The 18942-nt window shown below is 39.8% G+C and overlaps 1 protein-coding gene across 5 annotated transcripts in view; it reads right to left on the reverse strand.

Annotated features, from left to right (window-relative positions):
* Window positions 1–985: 985 nt before the first annotated feature.
* umad1 (UBAP1-MVB12-associated (UMA) domain containing 1) overlaps window positions 986–18942 on the reverse strand; it is a 70850-nt gene continuing 52893 nt past the window's right edge. For all 5 annotated transcript variants that reach the window (XM_072575425.1, XM_072575424.1, XM_072575421.1 and 2 more), the window contains 2 exons: window positions 10080–10153; window positions 986–2967 (listed from right to left, as the gene is read on the reverse strand). In XM_072575425.1, the coding sequence (XP_072431526.1) occupies window positions 2707–2967; window positions 10080–10153 (335 nt within the window). In that variant the 3' untranslated portion in view covers window positions 986–2706. The remainder of the gene's footprint in view (window positions 2968–10079; window positions 10154–18942) is intronic.

Raw genomic sequence — 18942 nt, forward strand, 5'->3', positions numbered from 1 at the left:
AAGACAAGGGAGCCTCTATTCAAAAAGTTGCCTTTTAAGCCTTTGGGGACATAAAATTCTGTTTGACATATCTCTAGAGTTGATCAAGAAAACACCCTGACTGGCAAGCCTTTTCTCAGAAGAAGTTCCATGGAAGCTGATAGAACACCTGTTATGTTTTACAAGGTCAGAACTACTGGTATTTGGAAATTCTGTGACCAATTCCCAAAAAACTCAAATCCAGGTAGACTATATTCAGAACTGAAGTGCCATCAGTTTGTGGCTGTCTGCAATTCTAATTCTTCAACATAAAATTTGGTGGCCTTGAGAAGTCATCACTCTCCACCTTTGCTCAAAAGGGGATATAGTTTTATTTCTGGATTACAGTTATTAGCCTTAAAAATAAACTTTGTTTTGAGTTCATTAAAGAAGCCTGGTGAATGTCTCTTTTATTATGGATAGTAGTACAAAAAAAAGAGAAAAGAATGACCATTTCCATAATTGAATCAACACATTTATAATAATGGTGCAATTGCACTCATCACAGGTATGACAAATCACCTTTTAACATCTCACCTGATCCCAACATAACTGTTTCTGGGAAGCAAGATTTAGCACTTCGAATTTAAACCAGGAAGTTTAAATTTGAATATTTCATTCAAATGCAAAATCATGCACAGAAAGCAAAATAAAGAGAACAGGGAAAAAAAGGTGTGTGTGTATGTGAGAGAGAGAGGGAGAGAGAGAGAGAGAGAGAGAGAGAGAGAGAGAGAGAGAGAGAGAGAGAGAGGGAGAGAGAGAGAAAAAAAAAGAGAGAGAGAGAGAAAGAGAAAGAAAGAAAGAAAGAAAGAAAGAAAGAAAGAAAGAAAGAAAGAAAGAAAGAAAGAAAGAAAGAAAGAAAGAAAGAAAGAAAGAAAGAAAGAAAGAAAGAAAGAAAGAAAGAAAGAAGGAAAGAAGGAAAGAAAGAAAGAAAGAAAGAAAGGAAGGAAGAGAGGAAGAGAAAAAGTAATTAAAACCACAACTTTATTATTTTGCAAGCTAAATTAAGAATAAAAATCAGAAGGTACAGACGTATAAACTTGCAGAAGTTAACTTTCAATGCCAGAGATTATTGCTTACATATCAATGGCCAAGTCCTAACATTTTTGGCACATTTACAGTACACAGTACAGTAGATACTATTATATACAGCGTGGGTAATAGGCCAAGTACTGCTGGTAGTCTCACCACTATTCTTACCACAAAATACCAGCCAATAAAAACAGCATTTGTGAGTAACAGTAGGGCACAGTACAACTAAGACAATTTCACATCACGGTCTTTCCAATACAGAATCTGAGGAAGTATTTCTCATTCTTAAATTTATTTCATGACTATAATAATAACTGCAATTTTTCATGTGGAAACTATTAGAGATTCTCTCACATTAGAGAGCCATATAAAACAATTAACATGACACTTAAAAAGGTAAAAGCAATCCATGCAGTAAATAGGGTACTTTATTATGACACCAAAGTCTCAATTGAGACATTTAGATCCATTGCCAAGTAATATTGTTATGAAGCAAATTCCATTGTTTGATAGTAGCTTTCAATGCTCAAAAAAAAAAAGTGAACATTCAAAAAACAAAAATTATCATTGTTATAATGGTCTATTCAGATAGACCTGCATTTTGTATAATATTTCCACATCCCAGAATGGAATTATTTAGGTTTATTATTTACCCGCTAAATCCTACCAACTATCAATATGAAAGACTCAATAATCACATGAATTGTTGCTGAAGTCATGAATAAGAATTCTCATAGCACAATCTGGGTATTTAATGACATGTGCCAGAGATATGAATAGTTATTAATGTTTAATCCCTTTCTGTCTCACAATACTATCACATAACACTCCAGAAGACAAAGTGAGAATGATTTAGGCCAGACACTGATATGAACATCTACAGATTACAAGTTTATTTTGAAAATGTTTTAGAATCAGACCTCTTTCTAACATCACGTTTCTTGGTGGACATCAAAATCTCTGACGAAATGGACAGGTATGCAATGGCAAGGGTCAGCACTGGAAAACTTGATCCTGACGTGGTAGGTATGATATCAGTATAACTGCCAGGGTAGCTTCCCACTTTCTATTGTACATCTTTATTTAGAAATTTATTTATTTAAAAAGGTGTCCTCCTTCTATCTTTCCCAAGCTTGCTAACTATAAAAGTCATTGGGACTCTATCATCTCTTCAAGAAGAATGATGCTCTTAATTGATTAGATTACTTACAGTGTGGAAACAGGCCCTTCAGCCCAACAAGTCTACACCGACCCGCCGAAGCGCACCCACCCAGACCCATTCCCCTACACCTAACACTACAGGCAATTTAGCGTGGCCAATTCACCTAACCTGCACGTTTTTGGACTGTGGGAGGAAACCAGAGCACCCGGAGGAAACCCACGCAGACACGGGGAGAATGTGCAAACTCCACACAGTCAATTACCTGAGGCGGGAATTGAACCCGGGTTTCTGGCGCTGTGAGGCAACAGTGCTAACCACCGTGCTGCCCACGGAGGCAAGAGTGATTCAAAAAAAACAACCTTCTGGCTGAGATTCACCATTATTAGTACAATATTAGCAACTCAATTGTTGTAGGAAGCTATTAATTAAATCAATTGACATGAGTTTGCAATGCTTAGAATGGCTGGTAATTTTATGCAGTGAGCATGTAACGTTTAGGAATCAGAAAGTACAGAGTTTTCAAGAGTAAAATCATACCAGAAGTTTGCTACAGTTTCGTTCATATTCTTTGGTAGATGCAAGGTGTCTGGGAAATCATGAAAACTGGCCTGTAATGTCAGAATATGAGGGGCTAAAGTAAATGGTACATCACTGAGAAGCTCTGCAGTTACAGGAAACCTTTCTATCGTTTGTTTTATCTGCTGATCAGTCCATGTTCCATCTGTTCGTACTGGATATAAATTTGTTGACTGTCCCTAAGAGAAAGAAAAATAATTACATATTTGTAATAAAGTTCATAAACAGTTCTCAAACATTCCTATCTATGGACCCAAACTGACAAGACAGTGAAACTCAATGTATTGCCGAAATTAAGCCATAATTCTTTCAATCAACTTAACAGCGTAATAGTTTTTTTGAGGTAACTCTCCTTTGGGCATCTCATTCAATAGAAGGACAGATTGGACAAGTGTTTCATGAAATATGCCGTCTAAAGGGGGAAATCATGTTTGACTAACCTGCTGCAAGCTTTTCAAGAGGTAACAAAGTTATGAGAATAACACTGTTGATGAACTTTTTACAGAGATCTGATGCTAAAACAATAGTTAGGAGAGAAAAGTTATAGTTCATATAACAAAATGGACAATAGCAAAGTGAATACAAAACTAAGTAATAAGAAGCAAAGAACACTGGTCAACAGACATTTTTTCAGGCTAGGAAGAGGTTTGTTGTGGAAGTCCCCAGAAGTCAGTATTGGGACCCTTGTTTTTCCGGATGGTGTGCAGGTAACAATTTCAAAGTTTGTGAATAATCCAAAACTTCAAAGCATTGTAAGCTGTGAGGACAGTATATAACTCCAGAAAGAACAATGACAAATTGGAAAGGTGGGCAGATGAGTAATAGATGAAGTTCAATGCAGAGAGATGTGAGGTATTTCAGTCAGAAGAATAAGAACTGATAATGCAAGTAAGAGTATAACACTGCAGGAGCAGAAGGACCTTGGTGCAGAAAGGCAAAGGTCACTGAATATGATAAGGAAAGAGAGCAGTTAATAAAACATGCAGTATCCTAAGCTTTAATAATTGGAACATAGAGCAAGAACAAGGAGGTTATGCTGAACTTCTATAAGGACAGTTAGGCCTCAACTGAAGTATCATGTACAATTCTGGCTGTTACTCTATCGGAAGGATGTGAACTTTTTGGAAAGATTGAAAGATTGGAAAGACCTTAAATGAATACCTTGCTGAGAAGGTACTGAGAAGGACCTTGACATTTCTAATGACAGCTCGAAACAGACTGATATGCTTGAACAGGTTGATGTTAAGGAGGAGGATGTGCTGAAAATTTTGAAAACCATAAGGATTGATAAATCCCCTGGGTCAGACAGGGTATACCCTAGTTTACTACAGGAAGCGAGGGAAGAGATTGCTGCACCTTTGGCGATGATATTTGCACCCTCACTGTCCATTGGAGTAGTGACAAATGATTGGAGGGTTGGAAACGTTATTCCCTTCAAGAAAGCGAATAGGGATAATCCTGAAAAGTACAGTCTAACAGTTCAAAATTTGTGAGAAGATTTGTCTCGGTCGCTTCCAGTTGTCAGTTCCAGCTGTCTACTGCAGTGGCCTTTATATTGGGTCCAGGTCGATGTGTTTGTTGATAGAATCTATGGATGAGTGCCATGCCTCTAGGAATTCCCTGGCTGTTCTCTGTTTGGCTTGTCCTATAATAGTAGGGTTGTCCCAGTTGAACTCATGTTGCTTGTCATCTGCATGTGTGGTTACTAAGGATAGCTGGTCGTGTCGTTTCACGGCTAGTTGGTGTTCATGGATACGGATCGTTAGCTGTCTTCCTGTTTGTCCTATGTAGTGTTTGGTGCAGTTCTTGCATGGGAATTTGTACACTACGTTGGTTTTGCTCATGCTGGGTATCGGGTCCTTTGTCCTGGTGAGTTGTCGGAGAGTGGCTATTGGTTTGTGTGCTGTTATGAGTCCTAGTGGTCGTAGTAGTCTGGCTGTTAGTTCAGAAATGTTCTTGATGTATGGTAACGTGGCTAGTCCGATAGGTTGTGGCATGTCCTCATTCCGTTGTCTTTCCCTTAGACATCTGTTGATGAAATTGCGGGAGTATCCGTTTTTGGCGAATACATTGTAGAGGTGTTCTTCTTCCTCTTTTTGCAGTTCTGGTGTGCTGCAGTGTGTTGTGGCCCTTTTGAAGTGTGTCTTGATGCAACTTCTTTTGTGTGTGTTGGGGTGATTGCTTTCATAGTTCAGGACTTTGTCTGTGTATCTGGCTTTCCTGTATACCTTTGTGGTGAATTCTCTGTTCGGTGTTCTCTGTACCATCACACCTAGGAATGGGAGTTGGTTGTCCTTTTCTTCCTCTCTAGTGAATCTGATTCCTGTGAGTGTGGCGTTGATGATCCGGTGTGTGTGTTCTCTATTTCTGTATTTTTAATGATGACAAAAGTGTCATCTACATACCTGACCCAGAGTTTGGGTTGAATTTGCGGTAAGACTGTTTGTTCTAATCTTTCCATTACCGCTTCTGCTGAGTCCAGAGATGGGTGAGCCCATGGGTGTGCCATTGATTTGTTCATATATTTGGTTGTTGAATATGAAGTGTGTTGTGAGGCACAGGTCCAGTAGTTTGAGTATGCAGTCTTTGTTGATAGGTTCCCAGTCTTGTCTGTCCTGTACGTCCAGCAGGTCGGCTATTGTTTCTTTGGCTAGGGTTTTGTCAATAGAGGTGAACAGTGCCGTTACATCGAATGAGACCATAGTTTCTTCCTTTGTATATTTCGGATGATGTCCAAGAATTAATGTATTGACTGTATAGAGGTGTGTCTGGATCCAATGATCAGGTGTTTCAGTTTCTGTTGTAGTTCTTTAGCCAGTTTGTGTGGTGGTGTCCCTGGTAGCGATACGATGGGTCTGAGTGGGATGTCTGGTTTGTGCACTTTAGGTAGTCCATAGAATCTGGGGGTGGTGTTGCTTTCAGGTTTCATTCTCTGTCGGTCAAACCTGGTTATCTGTCCATTTTTTTGCAGGTTCCTCAGTGTGTTGTTTATCCTATTGGTGGGCTGTGGGGTGGGGGTCAAACTCTCTCTTTTGGTAGGTGTTGGTATCTGCAAGTAGTTGTTGCACTTTCTAGATGTACTCTGCTTTGTCCAGGATGACTGTCATTCTGCCTTTGTCTGCTGGTAATACGATTATGTTCTTATCATTTCTTAGTGTTTTTAGTGCTTCCCTCTCCTTGGTATTGAGGTTGTATGTTTGTCTTTTCCTTGTTAGCAGGGATACAATACTTTGTCTCACTGTTTGTTGAGTCTCTTCTGTCAGTCCATTATTTGAGTGTGCATTCTAGTGCTGCTAGGAAGTCTGCTGTCTTGGCATCCCTGTGGTAATAGTGGAGTCCCTTGGCCAGCATTGTTCCTTCCATGTCTGTGAGCTGTCTGTGGGAGAGGTTTCTAACCCAGGTATGTGTTGTGGTGTCCTCTCTGTTGTGTGTTAGTTTGGCCATTTTTTCTTTTAGTGCTGTTTTTTTTTAATAAATGCTGTGTGGTCCTGTTCTGTCCTATGGTGACATTCAATTCAACCCAAACTCTGGGTCAGATATGTAGATGACACCTTTATAATCATTGGGCCGGGTGCTGGCAGGTGGGACTAGTTTGGGTTGGGATATCTGGTCGTTGTGGACAGGTTGGACCGAAGGGTCTGTTTCCATGCTGTACATCTCTATGACTCTATAACACAGAGCACAAAAATACTCTATCTCATTATGCCATTAGATACTTCATCTGCCAGAGGTTTGCCCACTTATTCATATCTATATCCATCTGCAACCTCATGTCATATTCACAATGTACTTACCTACACACCTTGATTTCACTTGCAAATTTAGCTTTTATCTTAAGCTCCCCAAATCTATGACATTGATGTAAATTGTAAAATTTTGAGACCCCAAGGTTGGCTCCTCCAGAACTTCACTTGTCACATCTTGGAATGACGAAAGAACGAAAGAACGAAAGAACGAAAGAAAGAACGAAAGAACGAAAGAACGAAAGAACGAACGAAAGAACGAAAGAACGAAAGAACGAAAGAGAAAGAAAGACATAGAATGTGAGAATGAAAGTGAGAGAGTGACAAAATGAGAGCACAAGAAAATAACTCATGGACAGAAGGGAGCAGACAGCAGGCAAACTATCAAGGAAGTGGTTAAGAAGTAGGGCGAACAGTTTTGAGAGTTAAATCACTATCTTTTTGAGATGAGTGCCATCTTCAATGTGGGCAGATGCTCCAGAGACTACAATGGTACATATGCAAGTACATTCTTTGCAGTTGTGGTGTCAGCTTTTTGTTTCAATTTCACTATGTATGACCTAGAACGTGCTTCTTGAGCAAGTCACCTGCTGGGATCAACCAACAATCTTAATCTGACAACACTGGTTTTCAAGCCTCGTGGGTTGTGATCTTTTGCATCCTACTGACCACTTGTCCAACTGCAGCCCAGAAAAATAAGTTAAATACAGGTAATGAGCTCCTGTAATAAAATTGCTAAGTTCACCACCTCACTGGGATTTCAACATATCCACCAGTCGGTCAACTTACGCCTTCCTTGAAACCATATTTTCAAACACCTTCTCCATAATTATCAAGGTCAATGAAGCCAATAAAACAGTCCCTGTTTAGCATCACTGGAGTTTCATGTGTTATTGAATAAATCAGTGAATATAATCAAATAACTTGAAACAGACTCATTTACATAATTAGCAATGCACAGGGAATTTCAGGACTGGAACGTCAGGCACCAGTAACCAATGAACAAACAATCATACTGTCAAAATTTTGTCTTCCACTCATGTGAACAGATGGAAAAATGAAAACTTTCAAAAGAGAACAACAATACTTAGGGCTGAGTAAAAGGGTACCAATTGGTTAGCAAGTGGACTCTTGTTAGTTGAGGCACTGCCATAGAGAATTCATTAGGAACAGTTATCTCAAGCTTTTGCTCGAATGTAAATAGGCACATATGCTCAGATTAGTACTAGAAATTATATCACACAAGTTTGACTGATAATCTCGATTCAGTCTTTCTTACTTACATCAAAATAATAGAAAACAACAGTAGTTGTGATATTGCACCCAGACAACACTTAGTAAACAATCCAGAGTGTGCCGGAAATTATATTAACGAGCAATTTTTAATGGGCAGTCATGTCTGCAAATGTTCACTCACATTTGCCAGAAGCTGCACATATAGTCACAACCCAGTCCTCTGCAAGAGGAACACATTTGTCTGGACATGGTCCCTTTTACATGAAACAAAACTCTGATGGGAACTTTTCCTTGGTTTATTCTCCATTGCAATAACTTAATAAAAGTCCACCTGGAAATGAGTCAGCACTTTCTTTTCATTCCTACAGTATACATTGTTGCTCTGAAATTTCTGTATGGTTCTGATGAATACAAGACAAAAAGCTTTGACAGCATGTCCCCTTTTTCAGCAATACCCAAATGACGCACTACTGATCAACCAATTTTCTTTTGCTTATTTTAAGGACGATGGCTGGAGTGTTGTTGAGACACTTCAGCTGCTTAATGAGGGAATTATCAAATTTGCATGAAAACAGAGCTCAAGAAAACAGCTTGTTTGCAAGACAGCATCAATCCTTCGCACTTGCATTCAACACTGATGCTCACTGAGTACTTTCGTGGAGCTGCGACCACAAGGAGTCTGCACATACCTTTTCAGAGAATAGTAGTATGATGTATTATCATTGGATTATCAAATCTAGAGTTCAGAATTACAGAAGTGTTATGGCACAGAAGGAGACCATTTTGTACTGTCTTATTAAATGAGAATTATTGCTCAGCCAATCTCCTGCTTTCATCCCATACTCCTGCACAGTATTTTGATTCTCAATTATATTCTATGCACATTGTACTTGGATTTATATTGCTAGTATAGTCACATGTAGCACTCATAACAAATGCTAGAAATAAGAAACGCTTCCATTAAATGGTGGCTGTTTATGCCACCAATAGTAAATTCAAGGTTTAATGATACATGGCTACTGGAATGTGAATGCAATTAAATAGCCCTACATGTTTCTTCATAAAATTGAGACAGTGTCAATTAGCAAGTCTTAACAAATGACTAAATATGCTAAAAATTGTATACTGTTGTATCTGAGGCAAATAAACTCAAGATTACTTCTAACCAAAAAAAGGACATTCCTTTATATGGTAAAGGACAACATACATAATCTAGTGCAGTCAGAAATTATATAATTAAGAACTCAAAAGGGAGGAATCTAACTTCTGCATTTCCACTTTGGAAACCTCTTTTAATAAAGTTTATATTTAATTAACCTGGCCACTTCACAAATTGGCCACTTCAGGGGTTATCAAGAATCAGTCACACTGCTGTGGTTATGAGGCCACATGTTGGCCAGACCAGTCAAGGATGATAGATTTCTTTCCTTAAATGGCATCAGGTAAAGAAGGGCCTTTACAACAATTGGGGATATTTTCATGGCATTAACACTGAGGGACAAGTTATCCTTTCCAAATTTAAAAAAATAATTTAAATTTAATTCCAGCTATGTTAGTGAGATTTGAACTTGTGTCCCTGGAAAACTAGCCAGAGTCCTCAGGATTATTAAGAGGGCTATAAGCACTACATTACCATCTCCCATACTGAAGAGCTTGCTTGACATATGCAAATTCAAACAATTAACAATTAAATTAGGAGTGATAACAAAATGTGATTTGAAATCTTCAATTCAAATATCTCTACATGTGCACATTTCACTTCGGTTTGTTTGAATTTACAAGCTTCTTTGTGTGGCTATAACTATGTGTCCAAGTTCAAGATGATCCTGTAAAAAAACATGATTCTTGGTGTAATAATTATGGGGGTGAAATGGAAAAATGTGGTTAAGAAAGAAATATGAAAATAATTAATAATAAAAAATGAATTCATACCAAGAGGATTACCAAGATTTCTTCTAAAAGCATAAAAAAAGGTGAAAGAGTGGGGAGAAGACGGAGGTATTAATAATTATGAGTTCTGAAAACATCCAAGATAAAACACTGAAAGGTGTAGTATATTTAGTATTAAATGATTTGTCACAAATAATACTAAAAGGATTAGATTAGATTCCCTAATGTCATAAATAATATCAAATGCACATGATGCACGCACCAATTTTATTTTCCATGACAGATAGATGATACTTACGTTAAATAACTTTCTCATGCAAATAATTGACCAATGGTATTGTTCATAAGCCTGATTTATACAGAACAATTGTGTCCTCTTATGAACTGTAAATACAATGTGAAGCAAATTGAATATACTGTACCTCCTTGGTTGATTGGCTGCATTTGCCTGTCACATCTTCAACTGGCACATGTTGCCTTTCACTTGCCGTTTCTCCTGTAATGAAATATATCAATAAGTAGAAGTTAGTTTTTTTTAAATAATTGGGTTAGGTCTGGCTTGTAAATGCCAATTCAACATAGGAATGATTTGAGAACAAATACTGAAATGGTCTCAGTGGCAAAGTACACCGGCAAATAAATAGAGCAAGAAAAACGTATTCTCACGCTCCTCTCCTGTACCATTATTTACACTGAAGAGTTCATTTTAGGTAGAATTATTGGTTGTTAATTACTGTTAATTGGAATGGAATGGAGAAGAGAAGAAATACAACTTCCTGTTATTACACTAACTATGGCTGTATTTCCACTAGCAGGGACATCTGGGCCTACTCTAATAATGAGAAACAGAATGCTCAGGAATAAAATTAGAAAAAACTTTTAAAACGGATTGGAAAAATGTTAAACCTAGCTTCTACAAAAGTAATTGATGCCATATCAATTATAATTTTAAAATGTGAGTTTGATAGATTTTTGCTCAAAAGGTATTTAAAAGGTATGAGAAAAAGACAGGTTTATACATTTGTATCACAGGTCAGCCATGTGATACGCTTATGGGCATACTGCTGTTCATATAGTCAAATAAATCTGAAATTACCTACTTGGTGTACCATTTTATGTACGTCACGTTCTCCACAAATAAAGGCGGTCAGTATTTTCCACACTCTTTAAAGTAAGAGTCTGGAAAACTAGGAAAATTCTATGGAAGGGGACAGGCAGCATGACTTCCAATTACCACCACCTACAAACGGAATAGATTGCATCATCCTCCACTATTTCCACCACTTACAAACTGAGTCCAACACGAGAGTTATGTTTCCCTCCCCACCCCTATCCACTTTCTGTAAAGATCATTCTATCCACGACTACTTCATCAGGTCCATGCCCCCTCAACAACCCACCCTCTTCTCCTGGCACCTTCCCCTGTCATGGCAGGAATTGCAAAACCTGTGCCATTCCTCCCCCCTCACCTCCATTCAAGGCCCCCAAGGTGCCTTCCACATCCAAAGTTTCCCTGCACTTCCACACGTCACTTACTGTATCCGTTGCTCCCAATGCAGTCTCCTCTACATTGGGGAGGCAGGAAACCTACTCACAGAGCGCTTCAGAGAACATCTCCGGGACACCTGCACCAACCAACCTCACCACCCGTGGCCGAACACTTCAACACATCCTCCCACTCTGAGGACGTGCAGGTACTGGGCTTCCTCCATCGCCACACTTTACCGCCTGACACCTGGAGGAAGAATGGCTCATCTTCTGCCTTGGCACCCTCCAACCCCATGGCATCAATGTGGATTTCACTAGTTTCCTCAGTTCCCCTCCCCCACCTTATCCCAGTTCCAACTTTCCAATTTAGGATTGTGCTCATGACCTGTCCCAACTTCCTTCCCACCTATCTGCACTACTCTCCCCACTGACTTATTACCTTCACCCACACCTCCATCCACTTACTACACTCTCAGCTACCTTCCCCCAGCCATCCCCTCCCATTTATCTCTCCACCCCCAAGGCTCCCAGCATCATTCCTGATGATGAAGGGCTTCTGCCCAAAACACAGATTTTTCTGCTCCTCAGATGCTGCCTCACCTGCTGTGCTTTTCCAGCACTACACTCTTGCCTTCCAATTTGTCAGCTGTGAGAAAGGAGGTTGATACTTTGGGTGTCCAGAGTCTCTTTCCAACCCCCAGGCACTATACCAGTACCAGGAGGCCCCTCTGCAGCATGGGGAACTGTCTGGCAGAGACCCAGTCAGTTCGTGGGGAAGGGGTGAACAAGAGCATTCTACCTACCTTCCCCCAACTGACTCCAGTAGTGTTGGCATTGTTTGCTCTCTGCAAACATGACACTCCCACACCACTTCCTCAGACCCCTCTTGACTGATTATTCGGTGAAACAATGTACCATCATTTGCATTTGCAGGTACAGCAATGGCCTTTTGTGGCACTGTTAAGGGTGCTGAGCGATCAAAAGCTGCTAGAACAATTGACAGTCTGGAGGCCAGTCCGCCATTTTTAAATGTTCAGCAAGGGTAGCAGCTGCTTCCTAAATGCCTGCCCGGTCCTTCACTCAGAATCAGTGCCACATTTTGACATCTGCTACTCAAAAATCCCAACCATTAATTTTAATTGTGAAAGTCAGGAAATTTTAAAACTTTTTATCTTCCTTTCCAAGTCAGTTCTTCAACGATGAAGAAACCTTTAACAATTGCGAAACCACCATAAACCAAGATGCAAATGTAAATCTCTTTCATAATTATCCTTAACTAAGTAGCCACTTAACCCTACACAAATCTTTAGTTGATATTACATACTATCACACACATCATTTGCACGGAATAAGAGAAAATCTCCAACTGCCAAACCGCTGGGGCTCAGAACCCGATGCTGCAGTAAAAAAATATACACACACACACATTCTCTTTCCTGATAATGCTGTGTTCATATCTGGAAATGTCAATGGAAAACAAAACATATACTGCATTCACAACCAAGTGGACATCAGTGAAACTCGCTGCAATGTTTGATAAATTCTGAATTTGGTGTGAAATCTGTTGCCAAATAGAGACCTAGCGGTGCAGGTGCATAAAGTGAAGGTGCAGAAAGACAGGGTGGCGAAAGTGGTGTTTGGCAGGCATGCTTTCATTGGTTAGAACATTGAGTATAGGAGTTGGGACATCATGTTAGGGCTGTGCAGGTTGTTGGTGAGGCCACCTTTACTGCATACAATTTTGGTCACCCTTCTTTAGCAAAGTTGCTGTTAAATTTGAGAGGGTGCAGAAAAGACTTACAAGGACGTTGCCAAGACCGGAGGGTTGAGTTATAGGGAAGAGGCTGAATCTTTTTCCCAGGATCATCAGAGGCTGAGAGGTGACCTTATAGAGGTTTATAAAATCAAGAGGGGCATGAGTAGGGTGAATAGCTAAAGTCTTTGTCCTAGGGTGTGGGAGTTCAAGACTAGAGGTCATAGGCTTATAGTGAGAGGGATAAGATTTTTAAAAAGTGCCCGAGGGGTAACTTTTTCTTACACAGAGGGTCGCACATGCAAGGAACGAGCTTCCAAAGGAAATTATGGCGGCAGGTACAACATTTAAAAAGGCATCTGGATGGGTACATGAATAGGAGGTGTTTAGAGATATGGACCAAATGCTGGCAAATGGGACTAGGTCAGATTGGGATGTCTGGTCAGCAAGGATGAGTTGGAACAAACCATCTGTCTCTGTGACTGAGAAAACTGGTTCATTATTCTAATGTTTAACTGGAAAGAATTTCTGCTCCAACATAGTGTTAACAACGTAATAATTTCACAAAAGTGGACGAGTCAGAAGAGTGGGGTAGTCAGATAATGTTGGATGTTGTCAGCATATGTGCCTTCAGATGATGTCGCCAAAGAGGTGCATATAAATATGAAATAGAAGGAAAGAAAGGACAAATCTTTAAACGTTGTCCAATTCTTAGTGACAAAATCAAGAGGCTCCTTATACATATTATGGTGATGAGGTTAAAATACACAAAGGAAGCAAATTAAGAGATCGGCACAGTGGTTAGCACTGCTGCCTCACAGCACCAGAGACCTGGGTTCAATTCCCACCTCAGGTAATTGTGTGTGTGAAGTTTGCACATTCTCCCAGTGTCTGTGTGGGTTTCCTCCAGGTGCTCCGGTTTTCTCCCACAGTCCAAAAAATGTGCAGGTTAGGTGAATTGGCCATGCTAAATTAGGCGAAGGGGTAAATGTAGGGGAATGGGTCTGGGTGGGTTGCTCTTCAGAGGGTCGGTGTGGACTTGTTGGGCCTGGTTCCACACTAAGTAATCTAATCTATCTAATCTAATCTAATGCTCCATCACCACCCTCCATCTTCAAGCCAGTTCGGAATCCAAATGGCTAGTTTGCCCTGTATTCCATATGATCTAACCTTGCTAGCAAGGAAGCTTGTCGAACGCTTTACTGAAGTCCACATAGATTATGTCCACTGCTTTTCCCTCATGAATCCTCTTCGTTACTTCTTCAAAAAAACTCAATTGAGTTAGTGAGACACAACCTCCCATGCACAAAGCCATGTTGACTATCTATATACACAAAACTCCTGTCCCTCAGGATTCCCTTCAACAATGTGCCCACCACTGATGTCAGTTTCACTGTTCTATAGTTCCATGGCTTTTCCTTACTACCTTTCTTAAAATGGTGGCACCACCACAGTCAACCTCCAGTCTTCTTTCACTGCAACTGTGGCTATCAACGTTACAAATATCACAGCCAGGGGCCCATGTTACGACACAGGGTAAACCTTCCTTCTTAATTTAAACCAGCAACACAGAAAAGATTTATCCCGTGCCGTAATCTTGTGAAAATTTGACAGGTGAAAAACTATCCAAAAGGCCACTATTTAAAGTAAAAATTAACAACTTTATTTCTTAAAGTATAACAAAGAATAATTAAAGAACTATTTACAACTCCTTTCTCTACAATACTAGTCCATTAAAACACCAGATTAGAATTTACCAAAAATTTAATTTCAAAACCAGCCAGCTGTTGAATCTTCTTTGTATCTTCCTCTGTAGACATGTCCCATAGGCCAAAGGTGATGCTTTTCTCTGTGAAAACTCCTTCTCTAGACAAGTACCTCTCAGAGTTCTGACCAGCAGTCTACATCTGTTGGTCTTTTGGCAGTGCTCTCCCAACTTTCAATTTTTCCTAGTCTTATACCCCCCAAAAGCATCAGATTGTGTCATTGGCTTTTAAATTTTGTCAATATACTAAATTCAAACTTGATTGGAGTTTGTTTTTTTTTCAGCAATATAATTTAAACTGACTGGCCTAATTCAAATTTGTTTCTTGTCCTCAGGCAACCAACTACTCTAGCTGCTGGACCACATGTTACATTTTATCTTATTCAGTACACTTGATGCTGTTAGGTAGTTCTGCTAGCTTTTAACTTTCAAAACATACAGTATACTCTTTTGACCTTAATGTATTTGTAGAATCCCTTTGGATTCTCCTTAATCCTATTTGCCAAAGCTATCTCATGTCCTGTTTTTGTCCTCCTAACTTCCCTCTTAAGGGTCTTTCCAATTACTTTTATATTCTTCCAGGGATTCACTTGATCCCGGCTGTCTATACCTGACATATACTTCCTTCTTTTTCTTGACAAAAAGATCAACTTCTCTAGCATCCAGCATTTCCTATACCTATTAGCCTTGCCCTTTACCCTCACGGGCACATACTGTCTCTGTACTCTCGTTATCTCATGTTTTCTGCAAACATCTGCCCCCAATCAATTTTTGAAACTTCTCATCCAATACCATCAAAATTAGCCTTCCTCCAACTTAGAACTTAAACTTTTAGATCCAGTCTATTATTTTCCATCATGATTTTAAAACTATTAGGATTATGGTCACTGACCCCAAAGGGTTCCCCCACTAACACCTCTGTCACCCGCCTTCCTTATTTCCCAAAAGTACACCAAGTTTTGCACATTTTCTAGTAGCACATCCACATACGGAAATCAGAAAAAAGTTTCTTGTACACAAATTTTTCTCCATCCAAGCCTTTAACACTATGGCAGTTCCAGTCTATGTTTGACAAGCTAATATCCCCTACAATTACCACCCTATTATTCAACAGATAACGGAAATCTCCCAAAAAAGTTGTTTCTCAATTTACTGCTGACTATTGAGGTGTCTATAGTACAATCCCAATAAGTTGATCCTCCTTTTCTTGTTTCTCAGTTACACCCAAATAACTTCCCTGGAATTTCCTCCAAGTACAGCTGTAACACTGTCCCTAATCAAAAATGCATCTCCCCCTCTTCTCTTGCCCCACTTTCTATCCTACCTCTAGCATCTATACCCTGGAACATTAAGCTGCCAGCCCTGGCCATCCCTGAGCCACATCCCTATAATTGCTATGATATCCCAGTCCCACGTTCCCAACCATTCCCTGAGTTCATCAGCCTTATCTGATAGACCTATTGCATTGAAATAAATGAGATTTAATCAGTCTTACTTCATTCTCTGCTTTGTTCCTACCTGTCCTGAATGTTTGACTTCATCCTTTTCGCAACTGTACCAGTCTTAAACTGATCTCTTTCCTCTCTATCTCCCTGGATCCCACCTCACTAGTTTAAATCTTCCCACTTCGCTCTAGCGAATCTCCCCGTCAATATATTAGCCCCCTTCCAATTCAGGTGCAATCCATCCTTTTTACACAGGTTACTACTACCCCAGAAGAGATTCCAAGGATTGAAAAATGTGAATCCTTCTCCCCTGTACAAGCCACACATTCATCTGCTGTATCCATCTATTCCTATCCTCACTAGCTCGGGGTACTGGTGCTATTCAATAAGATGTTTATATTATTGGGTTTATGTCAGGTAGAGTAAATATATTGGGCACTTACATCACTTTGATCTCAGAGCAGTCAGACTTTTCAGTTCACTTCATAAAAGCCTAGGGTTCAGTTGGGAGTTGTATTGCTGATTAGGGATCACATCATAGCTGTGTTGAGGGAGGACACATTGGAGGGATCTTTTAGTGAGGCATTATTAGTTTAGATTAGATTCTCTACAGTTGGAAACAGGCCCTTTGGCCCAACAAGTCCACACTGAACCGTCAAAGAGTAACCCACCCAGACCCATTTCCCTCTGACTAATCCACCTAATGCTTTGGGCAATTTAGTATGGCCAATTCACCTGACCTGCACATCTTTGGACTGTGGGAGGAAACCGGAGCACCCTGTAGAAACCCACGCAGACATGGGGAGAATGTGCAAACTCACACTGACAGTCACCCAAGGCTGGAATCGAACCTGGGACGCTGATGCTGTGAGACAGCTGTGCTAACCCCTGAGCCACTGTGCCTAACCACTGAGCAACTGTGCCAGTTCTGAAGAGAACAGTTCTTTTTCTATGAGGAAGAGTGCAGAGTATGATTCAGGAGAAACAGATGCCTTAGCATGCGTTTGGTCATGTTGTGAGTTTTCAAACTGGAACAAGCTGGTGTAGAATTCTTTAACATTTGAATTGAGAAAGCTTAGGTCCTGACAATTGTGAAAAATTATTCCCATATCCATGGAAAAGCAGAGGAAATCTAATTTATGAAGTAGGAGTTATATTTCTCGAGGAATGAATCTCTGAAATGGAGTGTGTTTGGAAACAGATTGAAACGTTGTTTTGATGTTAATGTTAAAATCTATCCACCTGTGATTTTTATCTAGCTTTGATACTTTTTTGTGTAATAAACTTATTTGGTTAACAAATATCTAAAGCCTCATGTGAATGTTTCAATCACTAGCCATCACATTGTTATAATTAATTAGTTAATTAATTAAATATTTGATCTAGTAAGCCAGGCTTTAATTTTGGGATCTGAAATGCTCAGAATTACCACTCTCAGGGGTCATGACTAAAATAGGCATCCACTGTATCTTTCAAATCTTAAGAGCAAGGATGAGAGCTGTACTATGGAGAGTTTATTGCCTGGGAGACAGTAAGGGCTCCAGTGGAGACTGCAGCAGAAGTGGAGGTGGGGAGGTGTGTGGTTCAGCTAATAAGTAGCTGCAGAAATTTTGCAAACAGAGCATTAAAAGTTAGACATTGGGGATTTTTTAAAAGTGTAGTTGTAAGTGATACAGTCAATTGTATGTGACAATCTTTTATTGATTCAGTACAGGCTTATAAAATGTCTGATATGCATTCCATCCTGCATCATCTAAATCTTCAACATCCTTCCACCAATCACCATCTATTTCCATCAAGATATTCTATTATTCCTTACTTCTTCCCACACTTATCCACCTCATATGTACTTAGGATAGTTGCCTCACCCACTCCTGTGGAAGTGGGTTTGCATTCTAACCACTTTATAGATGAAGTAGTGTTGCTTGAAACTCCAAATGAATTAATTAGTGACCATCTTATAATGGCCTACAAACATACAAATTAGGAGCACAAATAGGCCATTCAGTGCCTCAAGCTTGCTCTACCATTTATAAGATAATGGCTAGTTTGTGGCTTCAACTCCACATTTGGACCTACCAAGACAAAAATCAACTCCCTTATATCACGTGATTACCTCTAGAACTCTCTGCCCAGACAGTGAAGCACCACCATCCTCAAGGGAAGAAAATCCCATTTCCATCTTAAATGGGTGATCCCTTATTTTTAAACAGTGTTCCTGACTTCAAGTTCCTCTAGAAGAAACGTCATTCCACCCTGTCAATTCCCTTCAGGATCTCATACGGTTCAATAAGATCAACTTAGTCAAAATACTGCGAAGGCGGATAATCTGAAACTAAAACATATTCCACAGCTCTGGGAAAAAAAATTCTGCAAACAGAAATAATATTTCAAGTAAGCGGCTGTGCAGGACATTGGTTAGGCCACTTGGAATATTACGTGCAATTCTGGTCTCCTTCCTATCAGAAAGATGTTGTGAAACTTGAAAAAGGGTTCAGAAAAGATTTACAAGGATGTTGCCAGGGTTGGAGGATTTGAGCTATAGGGAGAGGCTGAACAAGCTGAGGCTGTTTTCCCTGGAGCAGAGGCTGAGGGGTGACCTTATAGAGGTTTACAAAATTATGAGGGACATGGATAGGATAAATAGACAAAATCTTTTCCCTGGGGTCGGGGAATCCAGAACTAGAGGGCATAGGTTTAGGGTGAGAGGAAAAGGATATAAAAGAGACCTACGGGGCAACTTTTTCATGCAGAGGGTGGTGTGTATGAAATGAGCTGCCAGAGGATGGGGTGGAGGCTGGTACAATTGCAAACATTTAAGAGACATTTGGAAT

The sequence above is a fragment of the Chiloscyllium punctatum genome, chromosome 8 (assembly GCF_047496795.1).
Source record: "Chiloscyllium punctatum isolate Juve2018m chromosome 8, sChiPun1.3, whole genome shotgun sequence".
Classification (NCBI taxonomy): domain Eukaryota; kingdom Metazoa; phylum Chordata; class Chondrichthyes; order Orectolobiformes; family Hemiscylliidae; genus Chiloscyllium; species Chiloscyllium punctatum.